The sequence below is a fragment of the Pleurodeles waltl genome, chromosome 1_1, assembly GCF_031143425.1.
Source record: "Pleurodeles waltl isolate 20211129_DDA chromosome 1_1, aPleWal1.hap1.20221129, whole genome shotgun sequence".
Lineage (NCBI taxonomy): Eukaryota > Metazoa > Chordata > Amphibia > Caudata > Salamandridae > Pleurodeles > Pleurodeles waltl.
Genome location: NC_090436.1, coordinates 442,878,594 through 442,896,232, shown reverse-complemented (window position 1 = coordinate 442,896,232; position 17,639 = coordinate 442,878,594). Strand labels below are relative to the sequence as shown.

The 17,639-nt window shown below is 43.1% G+C and overlaps 1 protein-coding gene across 3 annotated transcripts in view; it reads right to left on the bottom strand.

Moving 5' to 3' along the window:
* MSH3 (mutS homolog 3) overlaps positions 1 to 17,639 on the bottom strand; it is a 1,766,808-nt gene that overhangs the window by 964,915 nt on the left and 784,254 nt on the right. For all 3 annotated transcript variants that reach the window (XM_069224514.1, XM_069224522.1, XM_069224532.1), the window contains exon 11: positions 4,508 to 4,592. In XM_069224514.1, the coding sequence (XP_069080615.1) occupies positions 4,508 to 4,592 (85 nt within the window). The remainder of the gene's footprint in view (positions 1 to 4,507; positions 4,593 to 17,639) is intronic.

Below are 17,639 nucleotides of genomic sequence, written 5' to 3'. Positions count from 1 at the left end.
GGTGATAAATGACACAATAGAGGAAGAACAAGACGCCACAAGGAAAGATGAACTGAGTGATGGAGAATTGACAGGGGAAAGGAGGTTGAAAAGAAAGAGTGGCAAGTCGAAAATACGCAGGACCAGAGTGGGCATACGCTACAAATGATTGGCAAAACAAATTTATGTCCTTTTGTTTTGACAGAGAAGTTCTGAATCAGTATTTTGACGCAACCTGAAGGGAAAGAAAAGATAGAATGTGTTGATTGAAATGACTTACCGGAAAAGTCATTGATAGCCTGATATGACACTTAAAACCTGGAATTGACCAGCTGCTAGCCGATTTTGACAAAGGAAAAAGGGGTCTTGTCGTGTGAAGTTAAAAGTGCGAAGAGAGAATGTTTTGTTTTTTTGTTTTTTGTGTTGCATATTAATTAGGAGTTGAAAATTCTGCTTTCTGATTCTTTACAGATCATGGCTAATTTAGATAATAACAAAGACATGTTAGGTATTGTAGATATTTGAGTGTAGGTATGGCGATTGTGTGTGGCGTATTGTTTGCAATAATGATTGTGGGTATGACAATCCATTAAATTAAGGAAATGAGAGATACATCTGTGCATGAAACTACTACACTAACAGCTATAGAAAGGTTCAAATTAGATGAGCAATATTTGCATGATTATACTAACGTAAGGGGAGAATTGTCTTCTAATGTCTTTTATCGTCTACTGAGTGAATATGTGGAAACGATGGATGCAAAGGATTGTCTTGTGGGTACACAAATACCTTCATCTGTAGAAGAAGGGGTTACTTATCATAGTCTACCTTTGACCTATGGCAGTGGTTCCCAACCTTTTGATTTCTGTGGACCCCCACTATAACATTGATGGAACCCAGGGACCCCCACTGAGTCATCATGAGAGTCCGAGGACCCCCCCCTGAGTCATTACTGGAAGCTGGGGACCTAATTTGTCAATATTTGTACATATTTTTTAATTTTTTAGGCTCTCGCGGACCCCCTGAGAAGGCTTCGCGGACCCCCAGGGGTCCCCGGACCACAGGTTGGGAACCACTGACCTATGGTATAACTTGTAGTTTGTTACTAACACGCTTCTATAATCAGGAGTACATTCAATACTTTTATTCTAATTATGATTTAGTATTTTCCTTCATCCCTATAATCAGATATCGGAGTAAGATAGCTAAGGATCACGATATATTACTGATTAGAGGATTCTTTGAGCCTACACTAACATTTGGCACAGCTTATGCGCATCGTAATAATTTAACTTGCTTACTAACTCCCATGGAAAAGAGCTTTATTGGGCATACTGACAATAGGAGAAAAGCATTAAAAGAAAAATTAAAAAAAGGGTTAGAGAAAAGGACTTATAAAAATTATTATGCTTACACGGCTATAAAAACACAAAGGAAGCTAGCTTTAGATGCATTACACGTAGGAAAGCTGTGTGTATATATAGACCAAAGTCACACGTTGACACTATGTGTGGGAATAGTGAATGTAGGCATGTGTTTTTGTTTCAGAGTAAATGGACGTTCATGCTAAATGGTGCTGATCCTGTGATTCCTGGGATCTATTACATTTGTGGACTTAATGCTTATTACCGTCTCCCTAAGGGATGGTTTGGGACATTTTATTTGGGGAGAGTATTCCCTAAAATCTATCAAATAGATGATTTGAAGAAAATATAGAAAATGACTGAGTTACACCAAATGAGACAAAGAAGACAAACAGCCTCTGCAATAGTAGGGGATATATTTGGAGCAGTAATTCCTTCAGTAGGAGTTATATTAAATGCAAACAAGATTCGAAAGTTGTCAACTATAGTGGATAATATGCTAACTAACTTTACAGGAGCTATACTATTACTAAACACTGAATTAGCTGCGGATAGAGCTATGATGCTTCAAAATATTGGCGAAAGACGGAGGAGTCTGCAAAATGATTAATGAGAAACATTGTTGCTCTTATATTCCTGCAAAAGAGAAAGAAGTAAAAGAGCTGCTTACTAACTTAACTAATGCGAGTAAGGATTTAAAAGCATTGAAAGAACCAGGAGTTTGGGAAAAGGAGGGAAAAAGATTTGCGACACTAGGAAATTGGTTTAGTAAAATTTGGGGTAGGATATTGTGGAAAATCGTCCAAGGAATATTATTTGTGATTACTATTATATTAGGATTATGGGGTGCATGCAAATTATGGCACAAAATTTAATTAAAAAGAGCTAAGAATAAACAGAGGAGGGAAAGACAGCCCAGAAGAAGAATCTATAGGGAAGATAGAAACGGAAGAAATCAAAATGTAACTGAAAGTAACTTGTAAATGCTTGATGAGAAAGGTGTGATGACCCATTTAGTCATCAGAGGAGGAACTGTTGGAGCAGATATGCTAATATGAGAATATGCTAATTATTTGCGTATACATACTAATGAAAAGAACGATACTAATAAATTAAAATAACGTGTAATGTGCAAAATGCGCCCACGGGAGTGGTCACCATCTGTGCTAAAAGTACTAAATACTGTGAAATGTTTTAAAGTTTGTATTAATATATCATAATTAACGATATAATCTATGTTTTGTAATGCCATATGTTCTTAGGTTAGCCAGAGGCCTAGTCAGCTCTAGGCCTTGGCTGCTTAAACATGGAGACGCGATAAGCTGCCGCAGACTGGAACTGGAGAGAAGAACCTTGAACTGTACAGAGTTCAACTATGAGCTCTGCTAAGAGAAAACTGCAAACTCACCAGCGGACAGGAGACGATCAGAACAAATTGATACAATTATGTGTACAGTAGGCTAAATGTTCTTTCCCAGGACTTGAACAATGGAGCTACAGACTAAGAGCTGGGAGCAACAATTTTGTTACCTGAAGAGCCGGATGATGTTCTCATCGACAGAAGAACCAATCATGTTAATAAAACTTGACTCTCAAAATAACATAGACAAGTGGTAGACAAAAATTATAGGTTAGAGTCATAAACCCTGATAAGGTTGACCAATGGGCAAATTGTGGGACAGACTGAGAGACCCTAATAAAAAGTCATGACATGAAGGGAAAAATCAGAACGGAGAGGCGAAAGTTGATGAAGTCAGGAGACGCTGTCCGAAGAGCTGAAGCTTGGGCTTGCTTCTGTGAGCCTGAGCTTTACTGATGACTACTGAATTGGAGACGAAGTCTGACTCATTGCTGATCTATCTTGGATAGGTAGCTATAACTTGATTGACTAATGAATGCTTTTGCTTCTAGGTACCAACTGCACTGTAAGTTTTTCTCTTCTAGATAGAGTTTCCAAACTAATGATTTTTGGCTATATTGTTTTAGCATGAAGACCCACATGCTGATGCTAATTCGGAAATAGGTAGGCTGACAAGGGTGGCTGATGGTGACTTAGACTGACTGACTTATATTGCTGAATCATTCGATATATTATGAATTTCTATTTGCTTGTTCACCGTTGATTGCATATTAACAAGTGATGAGAATGTATTGCTTATGTTGGTAATAAAGGAAATTGGTAATCATGATATGGTTGAGTAAAGTTGTATGAGTAGAGTTGTAACTAATAGGGAATAAAACAGAACTAACTTTCATATGAGTCATGGTGGGTTTTCTGATTAGAGTAGTTCATGGAATCGATCACATTGAATTGTTGAAGTTTTCTTTTGCTTGCTTGTACTTGACTAGAATACCCTATGCGATCCAAAAGATTCATCGACCTATATGCGTCCACTTGTAAGTTTACTTACTAAGGACAAGGCGCGCCAACAGTAAACAGTCAGAAGATTATATTTCATGAGTGGCTAAAGTGATGATGTTTGTCATAGATGAAAAAAATTTCAAAAATCAAATCTACACTGGGCAGTATGCCAAAGGAGTGAACAAGATGATGGTTGCCAAAAACTATGCTCATAGCCTCATTTGTAGTTTGAAGAGGTGTTGCCCATATTTCCTCAGGTTTAAAATCCTAACAATCAGCGCACACAAGTTCAAATTCCTGTGCCTGATTCACAAAGCTTTCTAAAACAATGCCTCTTGTTTCTTATCAGTGCCTCTCTTCTCTGCAGGTCTGTTTACCAAGAACTACTGTCCATCCATCCTACACCCAAATTACAAAAATATTGGGACAGATCCCTTCACAAACAAGGATCTGCCCTACGAAGCTGTCCACACTGGCTTTCTGATTCAAGCAAGATGGTATGCCATTGAGGAGAGCGACCTGATCCATGCAACGTAGAGATGCAAGGCTGGTAAACTTGTACAATCATTGCAGTTCATGTTTTTGTTAATTTCATCCATCATGCCATTATTTCCACTGGCACAGTCCATGCTTCAAAATAACGACCCAAAAAACATACTAAAAAACGTAAATAAAGCAAACATACATTTGAACACTGATCCAATATCCATTTTTGCATCTTGTTTTAACATTTAGAAGCATCAATTTGCATGCAAACAAAGCATGTATTACCTCAAACCTTGTCATACTATGCTGATTTTACCTGATTCTGTATGATTTCTAGGTTCTTCAGTGTTGTACCATTCATGGCAATATACTCAGTTTCATTGGACAAACGTGTAAAATGGCTGAAATTTAAAATATGCACATATTGAAAATCGAAATATTTTGTCACTATCAAATGTTAACCAATTGTACAGTACTGAAATTTAATAACACACCGGAATTTGAGGATATGTATTATTTTATTCCTATGAAGCCAAAATAGAGGCTCAAAACTATTGTCGAAGTATCAGTCATCCCTCCACGTTGGCACAGATTTAATCATAATTGAGGAGTAAAGAGAAAGTTGGAAATCCTATATTTTTTGGAGCGAGGAGGCAAAAAAAAAGAAATGTGAGTTGGTTGACAGATGAAATTGGAGATGGGCTATCTACTGGTGTGAAGGAGGAGATGGAACGTTATAGGGCCAGCCTGATTCATTCTAGTCTCCATGGTGACGGGCGGAAGTGATGAGTGAGAGGCGCCCCTTTCATAGTGGGCCACCAACATCCACATATTTATTACTATCTCTTTACCATTACAGTGTGGAAAGTCAGACAGCATTGTCTGTCTAAATATCAAATACAATGAATACACTCGTTTACAAAGTATGGAACAATGGATAAATACCAAACCACCTATACTTTGTTTTAAGTCAAACTAGATTTGACAAAATATCAAATAAGGTAAAATCATCTGTTTTCATGACCCACATCAGAAAGGCTTGCCGGGGAACCTGGACTGTTGAATAGGGGAGGCACATTGCTCAAAAGTAATTTCATCAATCACTGGCACCGAGAAAGAGAGACACTCCGTATTTCTTTGGACGTCAGACAACGACACGTGCTGACTTTAGAATAGGGGCACACTAACACTGACCAATTGAAAGGGAGACAATGGGAAGGAGACACTAACAATGAGCGTGGGAGATACACCATAGTCAAATTGTTTTTGGAAATATATAAAATGGGCACATTTCGTCTGAAAACTGTATTTTAGAAGAGTAGATAATGTGCTGAATAGTAATGCCACATTTACACACAAGACAACATTATTTTTAAGATGGAAGTAGTTTCTGATGTTCTGTTCAACCTACTATGCTCATTCCCCTCTCGCAGTGTCCCACCACAAACCCATCTTGCAGGAAACTCACCCCTTGTTGCAGTAGTCCCCCACTTTTTGCCTGATATCTGATGCTAACTTGACTGCGTGTGTGCTGAGACCCTGCTGACCAGGCCCCAACACTTCTGTTCTTACCCTAAAACTGTGCTATTTTTTCCACAATTGGCACACCTTTGACACAAAGATAAGTCCCTTGTAAAAGACACCAGTGGTACCAAGTGCCCTGTGGCCAGAGAGGGTCCCTAAGGACTGCAGCATGTATTGTGCCACTCTAAGGGACCCCTCATCAAGCACATGCACACTGCCATTGCAGCATATGTGTGCTGGTGGGGAGAAAAAGGTAAAGTTAACTAGCATCCAGCTCTGGGTGCCATGCCTACAAACCACTCCCTGTGGCATAGGTAAGTCACCTCTCTAGCAGGACTTACAGTCCCAAGGCAGGATGCACTATACCACAGGTGAGGGCATAGCTGCATGAGGAATATGCCCCTACAGTGTCTAAGTCCATTCTTAGACATTGTAAGTGCAGTGTGGCCATATTACGTACATGGGTTGGGACTTTGTCATTACGAATTCCACAGCTCCATGATGGCTTCACTGAAGACTGAGAAATTTGGTATCAAACTTCTCAGCAGAATAAACCAACACTGATGCCAGTGTGGATTTATTGTAAAATGCACACAGAGGGCATCTTAGAGATGTTTCCTGTATTTGGCCAACCCTCTAGTGTAGGGCTGACCGGCCTGTGCCATCCTGCCACTAACAGACAAGTTTCTGACCTCATGGGATGAGAGCCTTTGTGTACTTGTGTGGGGTCATAAACAAAGCCTGCTCTGGGTGAGGTGCTTCACACCTCCACCTTGCAGGAACTGCAACACTTGGCGCTGAGTCTCAAAGGCTCCAGCCTCTTGTTACACTGCCCCAGGGCACTCCAGCTAGTGGAGATTCCACCCCCCCGTTTTGGAGGGAGACAGCCAATAGGGTTAGGAATGTGCCCCTATCCCCAAAGGCAGTGGGCACAGGAAGGATGTAGCCACCCTCTGGGACAGTAGACACTGGCTACTGCCCTCTGACTCCTGTAACACCCCTAAATCTAGTGTTTAGGGGCACCCCTAAACCTTGATCACCAGGTTCCTGGCAACCTAAAAAAAGAAGAAAGTAGAAGGGCTGAAGAGCCGACACCAGCAGTGAAGAAACCAGATGACAACTGACTTGGCCCCAGCCCTACTTGCCTGTCTGCAGCTTTAAGACTCCTGCTACACAAAGGCAACGCATCCTGCAGGACCAGAAAACCAGAAAGGGAGCACCCTGCCTCATACTCCAGCATGCAGTCAGCCCCAGTGCATCATGGTAAATGCAGTACAATTTCGTTTTTTCTCCTTAAAGTAAACTAAAGTTTTTCACCTTAGTAGGTGCAGCAAGTGCTGTAAATCTCTGGACACGTGTTTCTGGGTAAGCCCTTCATCAGCAGAGAGCAGCTTTGTCTGTGGGGTTGCTGGAAATGCTGCCAAAAGTCCTCTCAGGTTTCAGTGTGCTCCCTTTCTTTGAAACTGTCTTATTGACGGCTCCCTTGAGCCACGGCTGACGAGCCTTGGGAGGCACCTATGCGCCATGAGCGGTACTTTAAGCCGAGAAGACATTTGGCGGCATTTCAAGCAAGCCCCTATACCATGCTGCTCCCTGCTGATGACGGGCTAAGCCCAGAAACATGTGTACAGGGATATACAGCACTTGCTGCACCTACGGAGGTAAAATACTTTATTACTTTTTGAATGGACTACGTATTCGACTGCATTTACCATGATGCTTTGGGGTCATACTTTGTTGCTGGAGTGCAGGCAGTGTGCTCCCTTTCTTTGAAACGCATCCTGCAGGACCAGCAACCTCTAAAAACCCCAGAGGACTGCCTGCCCATCAGAGGAACAAGAACCCCCAAGGACAGCAGCCCTGTCTAGAAGAATCCCTCCAAAAGCACTCCAAAAACCGTGAGTACTTACCTGCAATCTGTGTTCCACCAAGTGCCACCAGTCCTAATAGGATTCCATTGAAAACCTGACACCAACTTTGACCTCTGCACCCGGCCGGCCCTGTGATGCTGGTAGAGCGCTTTTGGGGCCAAATTGAACTTTGACCTGTGGACATCCTAACACACTTAGACTGGGATCATAAGTAGAATGCTTACCTATTAACCGTGCTAACACGTTTCCTCCCCTAGGACTGCATTGGTTCCTAAGAGAAATTGCACTGTCAACTTTTAAAATTGAAAAGTGTTACTTACTTCTAAACTGTTTTATCTGGAAAACCTAAACAAAGTACATGAGAGACATATGCTTGACACCTACTTACAATTGTACTTACCTGCAACAAAGACCTTTTGGTTCTGGTAATAAAGTAACAACATATATTTTTGCTATATAAAAACATTGGCCTGGAGTTAGTCATCGAGTATGTGCCTCATTTCTTGCCTGTGTGTGTACAACAAATGCTCCGCACTACCCTCTGATAAGCCTATCTGCTCAACCACACTACCTCAAAAGAGAGCATTAGTATTATCTACTTTAGCCTCTGCTAAGCCTCTGGCGAACCCCTGGACTCTATGCCCTCCATACCTCATTTTGGTATACTATATACAGACCCAGCTTCCTACACATCTTTTACCTTAATTCTGTGGAACATCAAGTGAATGATGTAAATGTGATAGCAAACAATTTGGTAAGAGCATTATTTAAAACAGTCAAAACTCTTTCTAGTCCCAATTCCATTACACCCAATCAATCTCTATGTGATAAATTAGATGATTTCTCTCAGGCAAAAGTAAAGCAAGTGTACTGTGAAGTTGACTCTAGCCATAATAAAAACCATTATGCTTCCAGGACAGACCCTTTAGGTACCAGAAACAGCACGCTTCGCATATTCCCCCTTTTCGAGGTAGAAGGAGTGATCAAATTAATTGAAGCCAAAACGTCAGGTTCCCTGTCTGATCCATGTCCCCCCACAATCCTGCAAGAGATAGCAGGTATGGTAGCTGTCTCCTTCACCAACCTAATGAACAATAATATTTTCTTAGGACTATTTCCCAATGATTGATAAAAAAACATCCATCCTTCCTCTCATTAAACTACCTCCCCGCCCTAATCCCAATGAGGCAAAAAGTTATCGCCCCATCTCACATCTGCCGATGCCAGTAATAATGCTAGAAAAGCATCTTAATACAGAACTTTCAGACATCCTGGACAAAAATGAAGTTCTGGATGTTGCTCAATATGGTTTTTTAGCACTGAATCTGCCTTGATAGTTGCTACAGAGGAAATCAGATCGATTGTGGACAGAGGAGGGAAGGCTGCAGTGATCCTTTTGGAATAACCTGCAGCCTTTGACATAGTGAGCCATACTGCGCCAACTAATCGGCTAGAAAAGAGAGGTATCGGCCCTTGATCTGCTCATTTCTTACAAAGTCAGTCTCTCCTGGAGAATTCACATCAGTCTTTTTCATTGTCTTACAGTGTCCCCCAACTCTTTAATGTATATGCATTGATAGTAGCTATGCTGCTTCAAAAATCTCAAATCTAGATGACACCCACATGTCAATCTCTAGCGACATGGATGAGGCCTCTAGATGCTTCAACAGTTCTATGAATGAAGTAGTAAGATGGATGAGAGATAACTGTCTGAAATTGAATTACGAGAAAACCGAGGTCTTTCTGTTTTAGAAAGATACCTCTGTCTTGAACACTCCCTGGTGGCCCCAACATCTGCAAAGACAGCAGATGATGGACGGAATGCAGAACAGATCAAACATTCACCCCTAGTCACAGATCTAGGTTTAATCCATCAGTTTTTTTGCTTGTTATGCCATGCCAGGTTTGGACCCAGCTATATGCAAATCAGTTTTGACCCTGTTCCCCATGGGAACAGTCCAGCCCGAACTGCCAGTCCAGGTCCTCCTTCAACCAAAATTAAGCATCCTGTTACCGGTTTCAGGGTATCACCCTTCATCAGCCAGGCTAGCTTGAATCTGGATTCACACCTGAACACCCATTTACATTTCCTTGCCCCACCATGCACTCTGCTATAACGCCAGTCTAACTGCTGCTTTTTAGAGTTGTTTTTTATCCTATTTGTGCCTACATGCAGTTCCCACTTTTGTGACTGACTGCAAACCACAAGTCCCTGCCTATCTTTTAGGCCCTTTAGATCATCTTCCCTAGCCCTTGACTGGAAGAAACCTTCTGCTGTGTTACCCCAAGTGGGCAGAGAAGGAGAAACGTTACTGACAGAGCTAACTCTCACTTGAAGAACTTACTGATTCCAATGTGTCCCTCTGCAAAAAAGTAATAAACTGCAAATTGAAACACCGATATATATAAGCACATTTTGATTGCTGAGAGATCAAAAGTGACTGATCTAATTTAGCGTCTACTCTGTGGTGCCCCCAGATCGGAGCTTTAATGATTTTGGCAGTGAGTTATTGAGAACATTGAGATTTTGCACACACAAGCACACAAATCATGTACATGTCAATAGCAAGGATAACATTATTAGACACTCACATGAAAATGTTCGTTCAAACTGAAACAAGCCATACAGAAAAATGTCAAATATTTGCCAACTAAAAAATACCTATCATCTTACAACATCTGATTCATTTAACCCTGGGATACACATACAAGGAAATTACACTGCATGTGATTAGCTCAAGGGTCCATTGTCTAACAAGCCTTGTACAATGTGTAGCCAGGACCACCAGCCCGTTATTTGTCTTGGAATGTGTTCATGTCTTCGGGCTTACATGTTTAACTTCCCTGGCCTTAGTTTTTTTGGCTCCAACAATAATTCTACAATGTTCTTAGACAAAGGCCAATCCTGAGCACTTCTCAACTGTGTGTGATGTGCGCCGTGATAAATGTAACTTATTTTTAAGAAACATTTTCATTCAGCGGAATATTAACGAGGCTTGTGTGCATACAGAGATGCCCATACGTTTAGTTTTTGTATAACGGACGTATGTAGGCACACGAAGAGCACACACTTCTGTACATATACTGAGAGAGCAACAAACCTCCGGGCACCCTCGCCCATACAGAACAAAATATCTAAAGACACTCATGCAGGCAAATCAGCAGACAAACGGCAGCAATGGGTTACATGCGGCGGGGAAATAACTACTACTGGTCACTATTCATCTTCTTCCATCGACCAATGAGACTGCAATTCCTGCCCCAATCTTGGCTGAGCTGGCATCTCTTACTGATCTCTGTAACAACTGTCCATGTATTTTAACAGCGGACTACGGCGAGAATGTACTTCTGTTTCCCCCAGTTTATTATACCGTCCAGCACGAGCCAGATGGAGCTTTGGACATCTCACTACCAGTCTCTGATAGATGCATGCGGTCGAAGGCGAACAAAAAAATGTATACTTCAGAATTTTTAATACGGTCTCCAGCTTTCAGTGTCTCAATGGCAGCTTTCAAGATAATCAACCAGCCAGTAAGACGTTTTCTTTAATGAAAGCGGTATCCACTAGAGACTATACATTACTACGACTCTACATCACTACACTTTTTAAATGTTGGTATTTGTGAAAATGTCAAGATTATGACAAGAAGGGGGCCCGACCACAAGCCTCAGTTGATTACTTTGAAATATTTTGTCTCCTCTTAAAACCCTTCCTACCTTGATGAACAACGACCTGACAGAAGTACAGAATAAAAAAACAATACGAAGTTGCAAATTAACAGGGAAATTAGAATAATTGGACAAGAACTCAAGTTTGATTAGAGAGCTAGAATTTTTTTGGTAAAATTTAGCAGAAGGATCATAGATTGCGGCCTGGAGAACTATTATAAAGGTGGTCTTTGATCACTTGTCTCCAGACTTCAGACAAAGGCCTACTGTATCACGGAATTCTTATGTCTATCTACCGACTGTCGAAATCCTCCATTTGAAGAAGTTTATAGAAGATTAATGAAACACCTACTTGTTACTCCATGACCCATCAAATGTCAAATCAGCATACAGAAACTCCATCAAGAGTATTAAAAAAAACTAAAGAATATGACAAACAATGGGCTACATTTTATAAGGAAAACGTAACAAACAATACAAAACAATTCTGTAACCTAATTGGCACGGGTACTGCCTCATATAGGTCCGCAACCAATTACTATATTATTTTTGGAATCTTGGAGAAGCATTTAAAGGCTCACTTTTCTAGCCATATTTCACTGTCATGTCCACCCATCTCATATGTTAAAAACAAAAACGGCTTGGAAATTAAATTAAAGAAGACTGCAATTTTTTGAGAAATTGGGTTGTTGGTTGAAGGTGGTGTGGGCCCTTCTTAGGCGACAGCCCGTCAGGGTGACCTACAAAAAGTGACTAAATTACCCTTTGAGTAACACTCTGGTAGCCTGGCACATAGGCAGTCAGGCTTCACTTAGAGGAAATGTGTATTTATGCAGCATTTACAGTTATGAAGTAAAACAGTGGTTCCCAACCTTTTGACTTCTGTGGACCCCCACTTTATCATTACTGGAGCCGGGGAACCCCACTGAAACTTTATTGGATTACAGGGACCCCCCACTGAGTCATTAATGATAGCAGGGGACCTAATCTGTTTATATCATTTAATTTTCTAAGCAGTCGCAGACCCCCAGGGGTCCCTGGACCACAGGTTGGGAACCATTGAAGTAAAACATCCACACAAGAAAAATCCCACACCAGTTTAGAATAATAAGAGTAAATTTTATTACATTATTTGACACCAAAATGTTGAAATTCAATCAGTAGAACCAGATGTATGCAGTTCCAAAGATGCCAGGTCAATATAGCGCCTAGAAGCACAAAGCGCCACTCGCAATTATCTGGTTGTGCAAGACCATGTGAAAGCCACAGGTTCAGGCCAACCACGATGGAGCGTGGGCATGATACAGGGACCAGGTTAGTCCTGCTGAAAAAGTTACCTTCTAAAGGCCAGAGTGAAGAGCTCTGTTTGCTGTGGAGGAGGCTGCGAGAAGAAGGGAGAGCACTGAGGATGTTTTCGCTGTAGCATGAAGAGCAGGTTGGCTTAGCGGATAGTTATCGCTTTATCATGGAATCCTGTCAGGCATCACAGATAGTTGTTAGAGATTCATGCTGGTGGTCACTGTGGGCTGTCGATGCTGCAGCGCAAACTGAAGATCTTGCCTTGCTATTGGTTGCTGTAGAGTTCACCAGAGCTTCGCGTTGATGGTTGCTTTGGGCTGCTAGACCTTGACATGAACAATTCCGTTTGCCATTGCAAAGAGCTAATAAATTCAGGACCTCTCCTTTTTGAGTCAGAGGAGTGCTCTCGGTGGTAGGCAAGGATCCAAGACCTGGGGAGGCATCTCTTGGTGATCAGGGGCTTACTTTTGCAGAGGCCAACAGGGTTCAGGTAGTTCCAGTTGCAAATCCAAGCAGCAGGTCAGCTGGGCAGATGCATGGAGACCTGTGGAGCTTGTTATCTGTAGCAAAGAACAGAAGGTCAGTCAGTTGAACCTTGAAATCGCTCAGCCTGGGATGAAGGGAGCAAATTCAGTCTTCCTTCCCAGCAAGCATGGCAGGCCTCAAGCAGCAGGGTAGATGGGTCTCCTTCCTCTGTAGTATCCATGGGTCAAGGAGTGTACTCAAGGGTTGCATCTGAGGGTACAATATGTATACCTGGTGCCCACTTTGAAGTGGCAGAAGCTTCTGGAGTTTCCTCCTACAGAGGTGTCTGTAATTTCCCGCCTCCCTGTCCTGTTCCCCAGTCTGTCTGGGGGCACAATAGGCTAACGCAAAGTCCTTTGGGTGTGAGCTGAGCCAGTGCCTTTAAAGTGCAGGTGTGGTAGGTGACAGCTCCAACCCCTATCAAGTCAGAGATGGCCCATGCTGCCAACACTCAGACGCTGCTTTGTGACACTGTATGGAAGAAATACACAAAGGCCAACTGCCAACTACACATAGTTGTGTGACCCAGGAAACATGCTGCAGGCACCAAATGGTTAGGGCAAGAAAAAGGCAACTTTCTAAAAGTGGCATTTTCAGGATCCTGACTTAAAATCCAACTTTACCTTTAAAGAGGGTTTTGAATTACAATGCCTTAGTCACCAAACACAACTTTCCTACCTGCTCCCAATCACATGTTATCACTTATTAAATATAAAAGACTAACCCAATGTTATCATGTGGGAGAGTTAGGCATCACAGTAGTGAACAAATAATTTAGGAGTTTTTCTCTACCACAACATGGAAAAATTATAAGTACATGTCCAACATTTTGAATACACTGCACCCTGCAGTATGAGCTGTTTAGGGCCTAACCCAGGGGTAACATATGTATTAAAAAGGGAGGTTTAGCCCTGGAAAAGGGTTTATTTTACCAGGTCGAAACACCAGTTTAAAACTGCACACACAGGCTACAATAGAAGGCCTGGGACAAGTTTGAAAGGCTACTTAAGTTGGTGACTCAATCAGTGATGCAAGCCCACTGGTCACATTTACATTAAAGGCCCTGGGTACATGCAGTCCCACTTTTCTAGGGGCATGTAAGTAAATTAAATGTGCCAATTAGGTGTAAGCCAATTTGACCACGGTTAAAGGAGAGAGCACAAGCCCTTTAGCACAGGTTAGCAGGGGTAAAGTGTGCAAAGCCCTAAGGCCAACAAAACAAATTCAAGAAACCGGAAGCAGTGAACACAAAAGATTTGGGGGATGACTACTCTGAGGCTGACAGTTCTCACATAATACTAAGAAAACAATGTCAGACTTCTTGAGCCCAAGGCCTAATGGGATTCTGATTGCCACAGTGAGTTGGAATTGGAAGCCTGTTTATGACTGTGTTTTGTTCTCTGGCCAGATTCCAGTTTCCTGGCAGGGGGCATTCATTTAACCTTTGCACAAAAAAAGGCCTCAGCAGTGATACATCTAACTTTTGTCGGTTAGACCTATTGGATGCTAAAGGAAAACTATTTGCAAAACACCTATTATTTCTTCTTGAGGCCTGGTCAACTGCACACAACCTTTTGCCAGTGTTTCAAACAGGCTTCAGCCGACGTTGCGCAAAAGATGACACCACAGAGGTATGAGGACTTCTTATTGAGACGGTGCTACAGCATACTCAAGGCTCTTAGAATAGACAGTGCACTGCTAAAAACTGATTATGCTGCTTTATTCGAACACCTGGATGGTTGCAAATTAAACTCTCAGGAAAATTGACTGTTTCTGCTAGGGTTAAAATCGAAGATGGACTCAAGCACGGCTGTGGCCTACCTCCACTCTTTTTTCTTTGTTTATTTCAGATGTAGGTTCTAGCATCCACAAAATCCATATATTCTTTATCCAAAACTGGGAAAATGTATTAGTCATCTAGCATATGCCCATAATCTTGCTTTATGCTCATTAACTCCAACAGGCCTTCAGTATCAGCTTACAGCATTCGTTAAATATAATCAGCTAAATAGTGTGTCCGCCAATATTACAAAAATCAAAATTATGTCCATCTGGAAATGAATGGTGAAATTCAACTTGAAACTCAGTCAACAATCTGTTAAAAACATAGATATCTATGATTACTGGGTTTATATTGAACACAAATATGTCCAGGACCCAACACATGGAAAAGTTGAAGTCCAAATCCTTCATGGTAACTAAGGGCCAGATGTAGGAAGACATTTGCGCCTCGCAAACGGCGAAAAACGCCGTTTGCGAGGCGCAAATGCCCTCACGCAATGCAGAAACACATATTGCGAGTCGGTACCAACTCGCAAAATGTGTTTCCGACTCGCAAATAGGAAGGGGTGTGCCCTTCCTATTTGCGAGTCGCACCGCGATGTAGAGTTGATTTGTGACTGCAAAAGCGGTCGCAAATCAACTCGCAGTTACCATCCACTTGAAATGGATGGTAACGCATTCGCAAACGGGAAGGGGTCCTCATGGGACCCCTTCCCCTTTGTGAATGCTCACAAATATATTTTTTCAGAGCAGGCAGTGGTCCCATCGACCACTGCCTACTCTGAAAAAAACCGAAACAAAAAGGTTTCGGTATTTTTTCTATTTGCAGCTCGTTTTCCTTTAAGGAAAACGGGCTGCAAAGAGAAAAAAAAAAACTGCTTTATTGAAAAGCAGTCACGGACATGGTGGTCTGCTGTCTCCAGCAGGCCACCATCCCCGTGAGTGCCTAGACTCGCTAAGGGGTCACAAACTGCGACCCACCTCATAAATATTTATGAGGTGGGTCTTTGCGACCCCATAGCGAGTCGCAGAAGGTGTCTGAGACACCTTTCTGCATCGCGAATTGCGAGTTGCAATTTGCGAGTCGCTCTGACTCGCAAATTGCAAGTCGCAATTTGCCACCTACCTACATCTGGCCATAAAGCTCTGAAAAGGTTTGCACAACTATATGGCGACAGGACGCTTAGTCTAACTATTGAGGCTTTAAATGTCAACAGCGTGTTGTAACAATCCATCCTTAAAAGCCTACTGGCTTCAACATATGCCTTTTCATTATATATAAGCCAGGCTTACTACACTTGTATAGGTTTTTATAATAAACAGATCATACCTACAGCCTATACCATAATGTTTCTCAATTAACTAATCATGCCCTTAGACACCGCAAAAGGCTTGTCACTAAGGCCAACTCATGCTTACTGTACAGAGGGTAAGCTTTCCCTCAAGAAAACCATGAGACATACAATCATAAAATGTCAAACATATTTCAAATTTCATTTGGCAAAACAATAAACAACACCTTCTAGAGAAGTTAACATGCATTACCACAGCAAAGGGCATGGCTTGAACAGCCAAGATGGCGGTCACGAACTAGCGAGGCTCCATTATGAGGCCCGGTAATCCGTCTATAACTTGACGGCAGACAGGAGGCTGGGCGCTGCAGTGTAGAGAACGGGCGCAGCAGAACACCAGAGGTCTGATCGGCGTTGGCTGGGAGGACTGGGGGCCAAGTACAGTCCCTGAGTTAGGGGACAGCGCTGCCTGGGCCCACGCGGCTGGGGAGGAGGATACTGAGGATCGCGCCGGGAGGCCTTTAAGGAACTGTGGGCGGAATTGGTCCCGATCTGGCCCTAGCTAGGGCTTGCCAGAGAGGAGAGGACTCCGGTGGCCTGTAGACGGGCAAGTGGCAGTGAGTGGACCCATCAGGGATGTGGTGGGACCTGAGGCCTAGTCTGGGCCGGAGAGTGACCCTCCAGTTCCTATGCGGTCCTGGTGCTCCCTGGCGATAACAGTTGGGGTGGGGGATTCCTAACGAGTGGGCGGGCTTTGCACTGGACCTTATGCCCGACCAGATGTAGTATGTCTGGCCACATCTTCAGCAACTGGAGCTTGACCCTCACCTGGTTCCCGCTGCCTAGTTGCTCCCTCAGCAGGGGACCCCAAGGGATAACAGAGGTGCACAGGGCTACTGGAGAGGCCACTGCCTTAAGGCATCCTGAACTGGAAGGGACGACATACAAAATGCAGAGACTGGCCTGAAGTTGTTGCTGGAGAAGGGGGCTGCTCCTGCTGATGCGCCTCCTGGTAATCACGCTGCGCATGCAAGCAGGCCCCCCAACCCCCTGGATCCTTGGGCGATTGGAGCCTGATCCTTGCTGCCCCCCCCCCCACCTAGCTGCTCCCTCAGCAGTGGACCCCGGTGATAACGGAGGAGCATAGGGGTCTTGGAGAGGCCACTGACTTAAGGCCTCCTGAACTGGAAAGGGTGACATAAGAAATGCAGAAACTGGCCTGAAGTTGTCACCGCTGGAGAGGGAGGCTGCTCATGCTGCTGCGCCGCCTGGTGATCACACTGCGCATGCAAGCGGGCCCCCCATGTCACTGGCTCCCCATGCCACTGGGCCCAGCTTCATACTGGGGTGCACCTGCAAACAGGAGGCTGTGCGACAAATTACACACATCTGTGCAAAGGTCACTGATTGAAGGGTCGGTAGTACAGGGGTCACTGGGGCCAAGATCATAGTGAACGAAGGCTGCTACGCCACATTTCTGAGCACC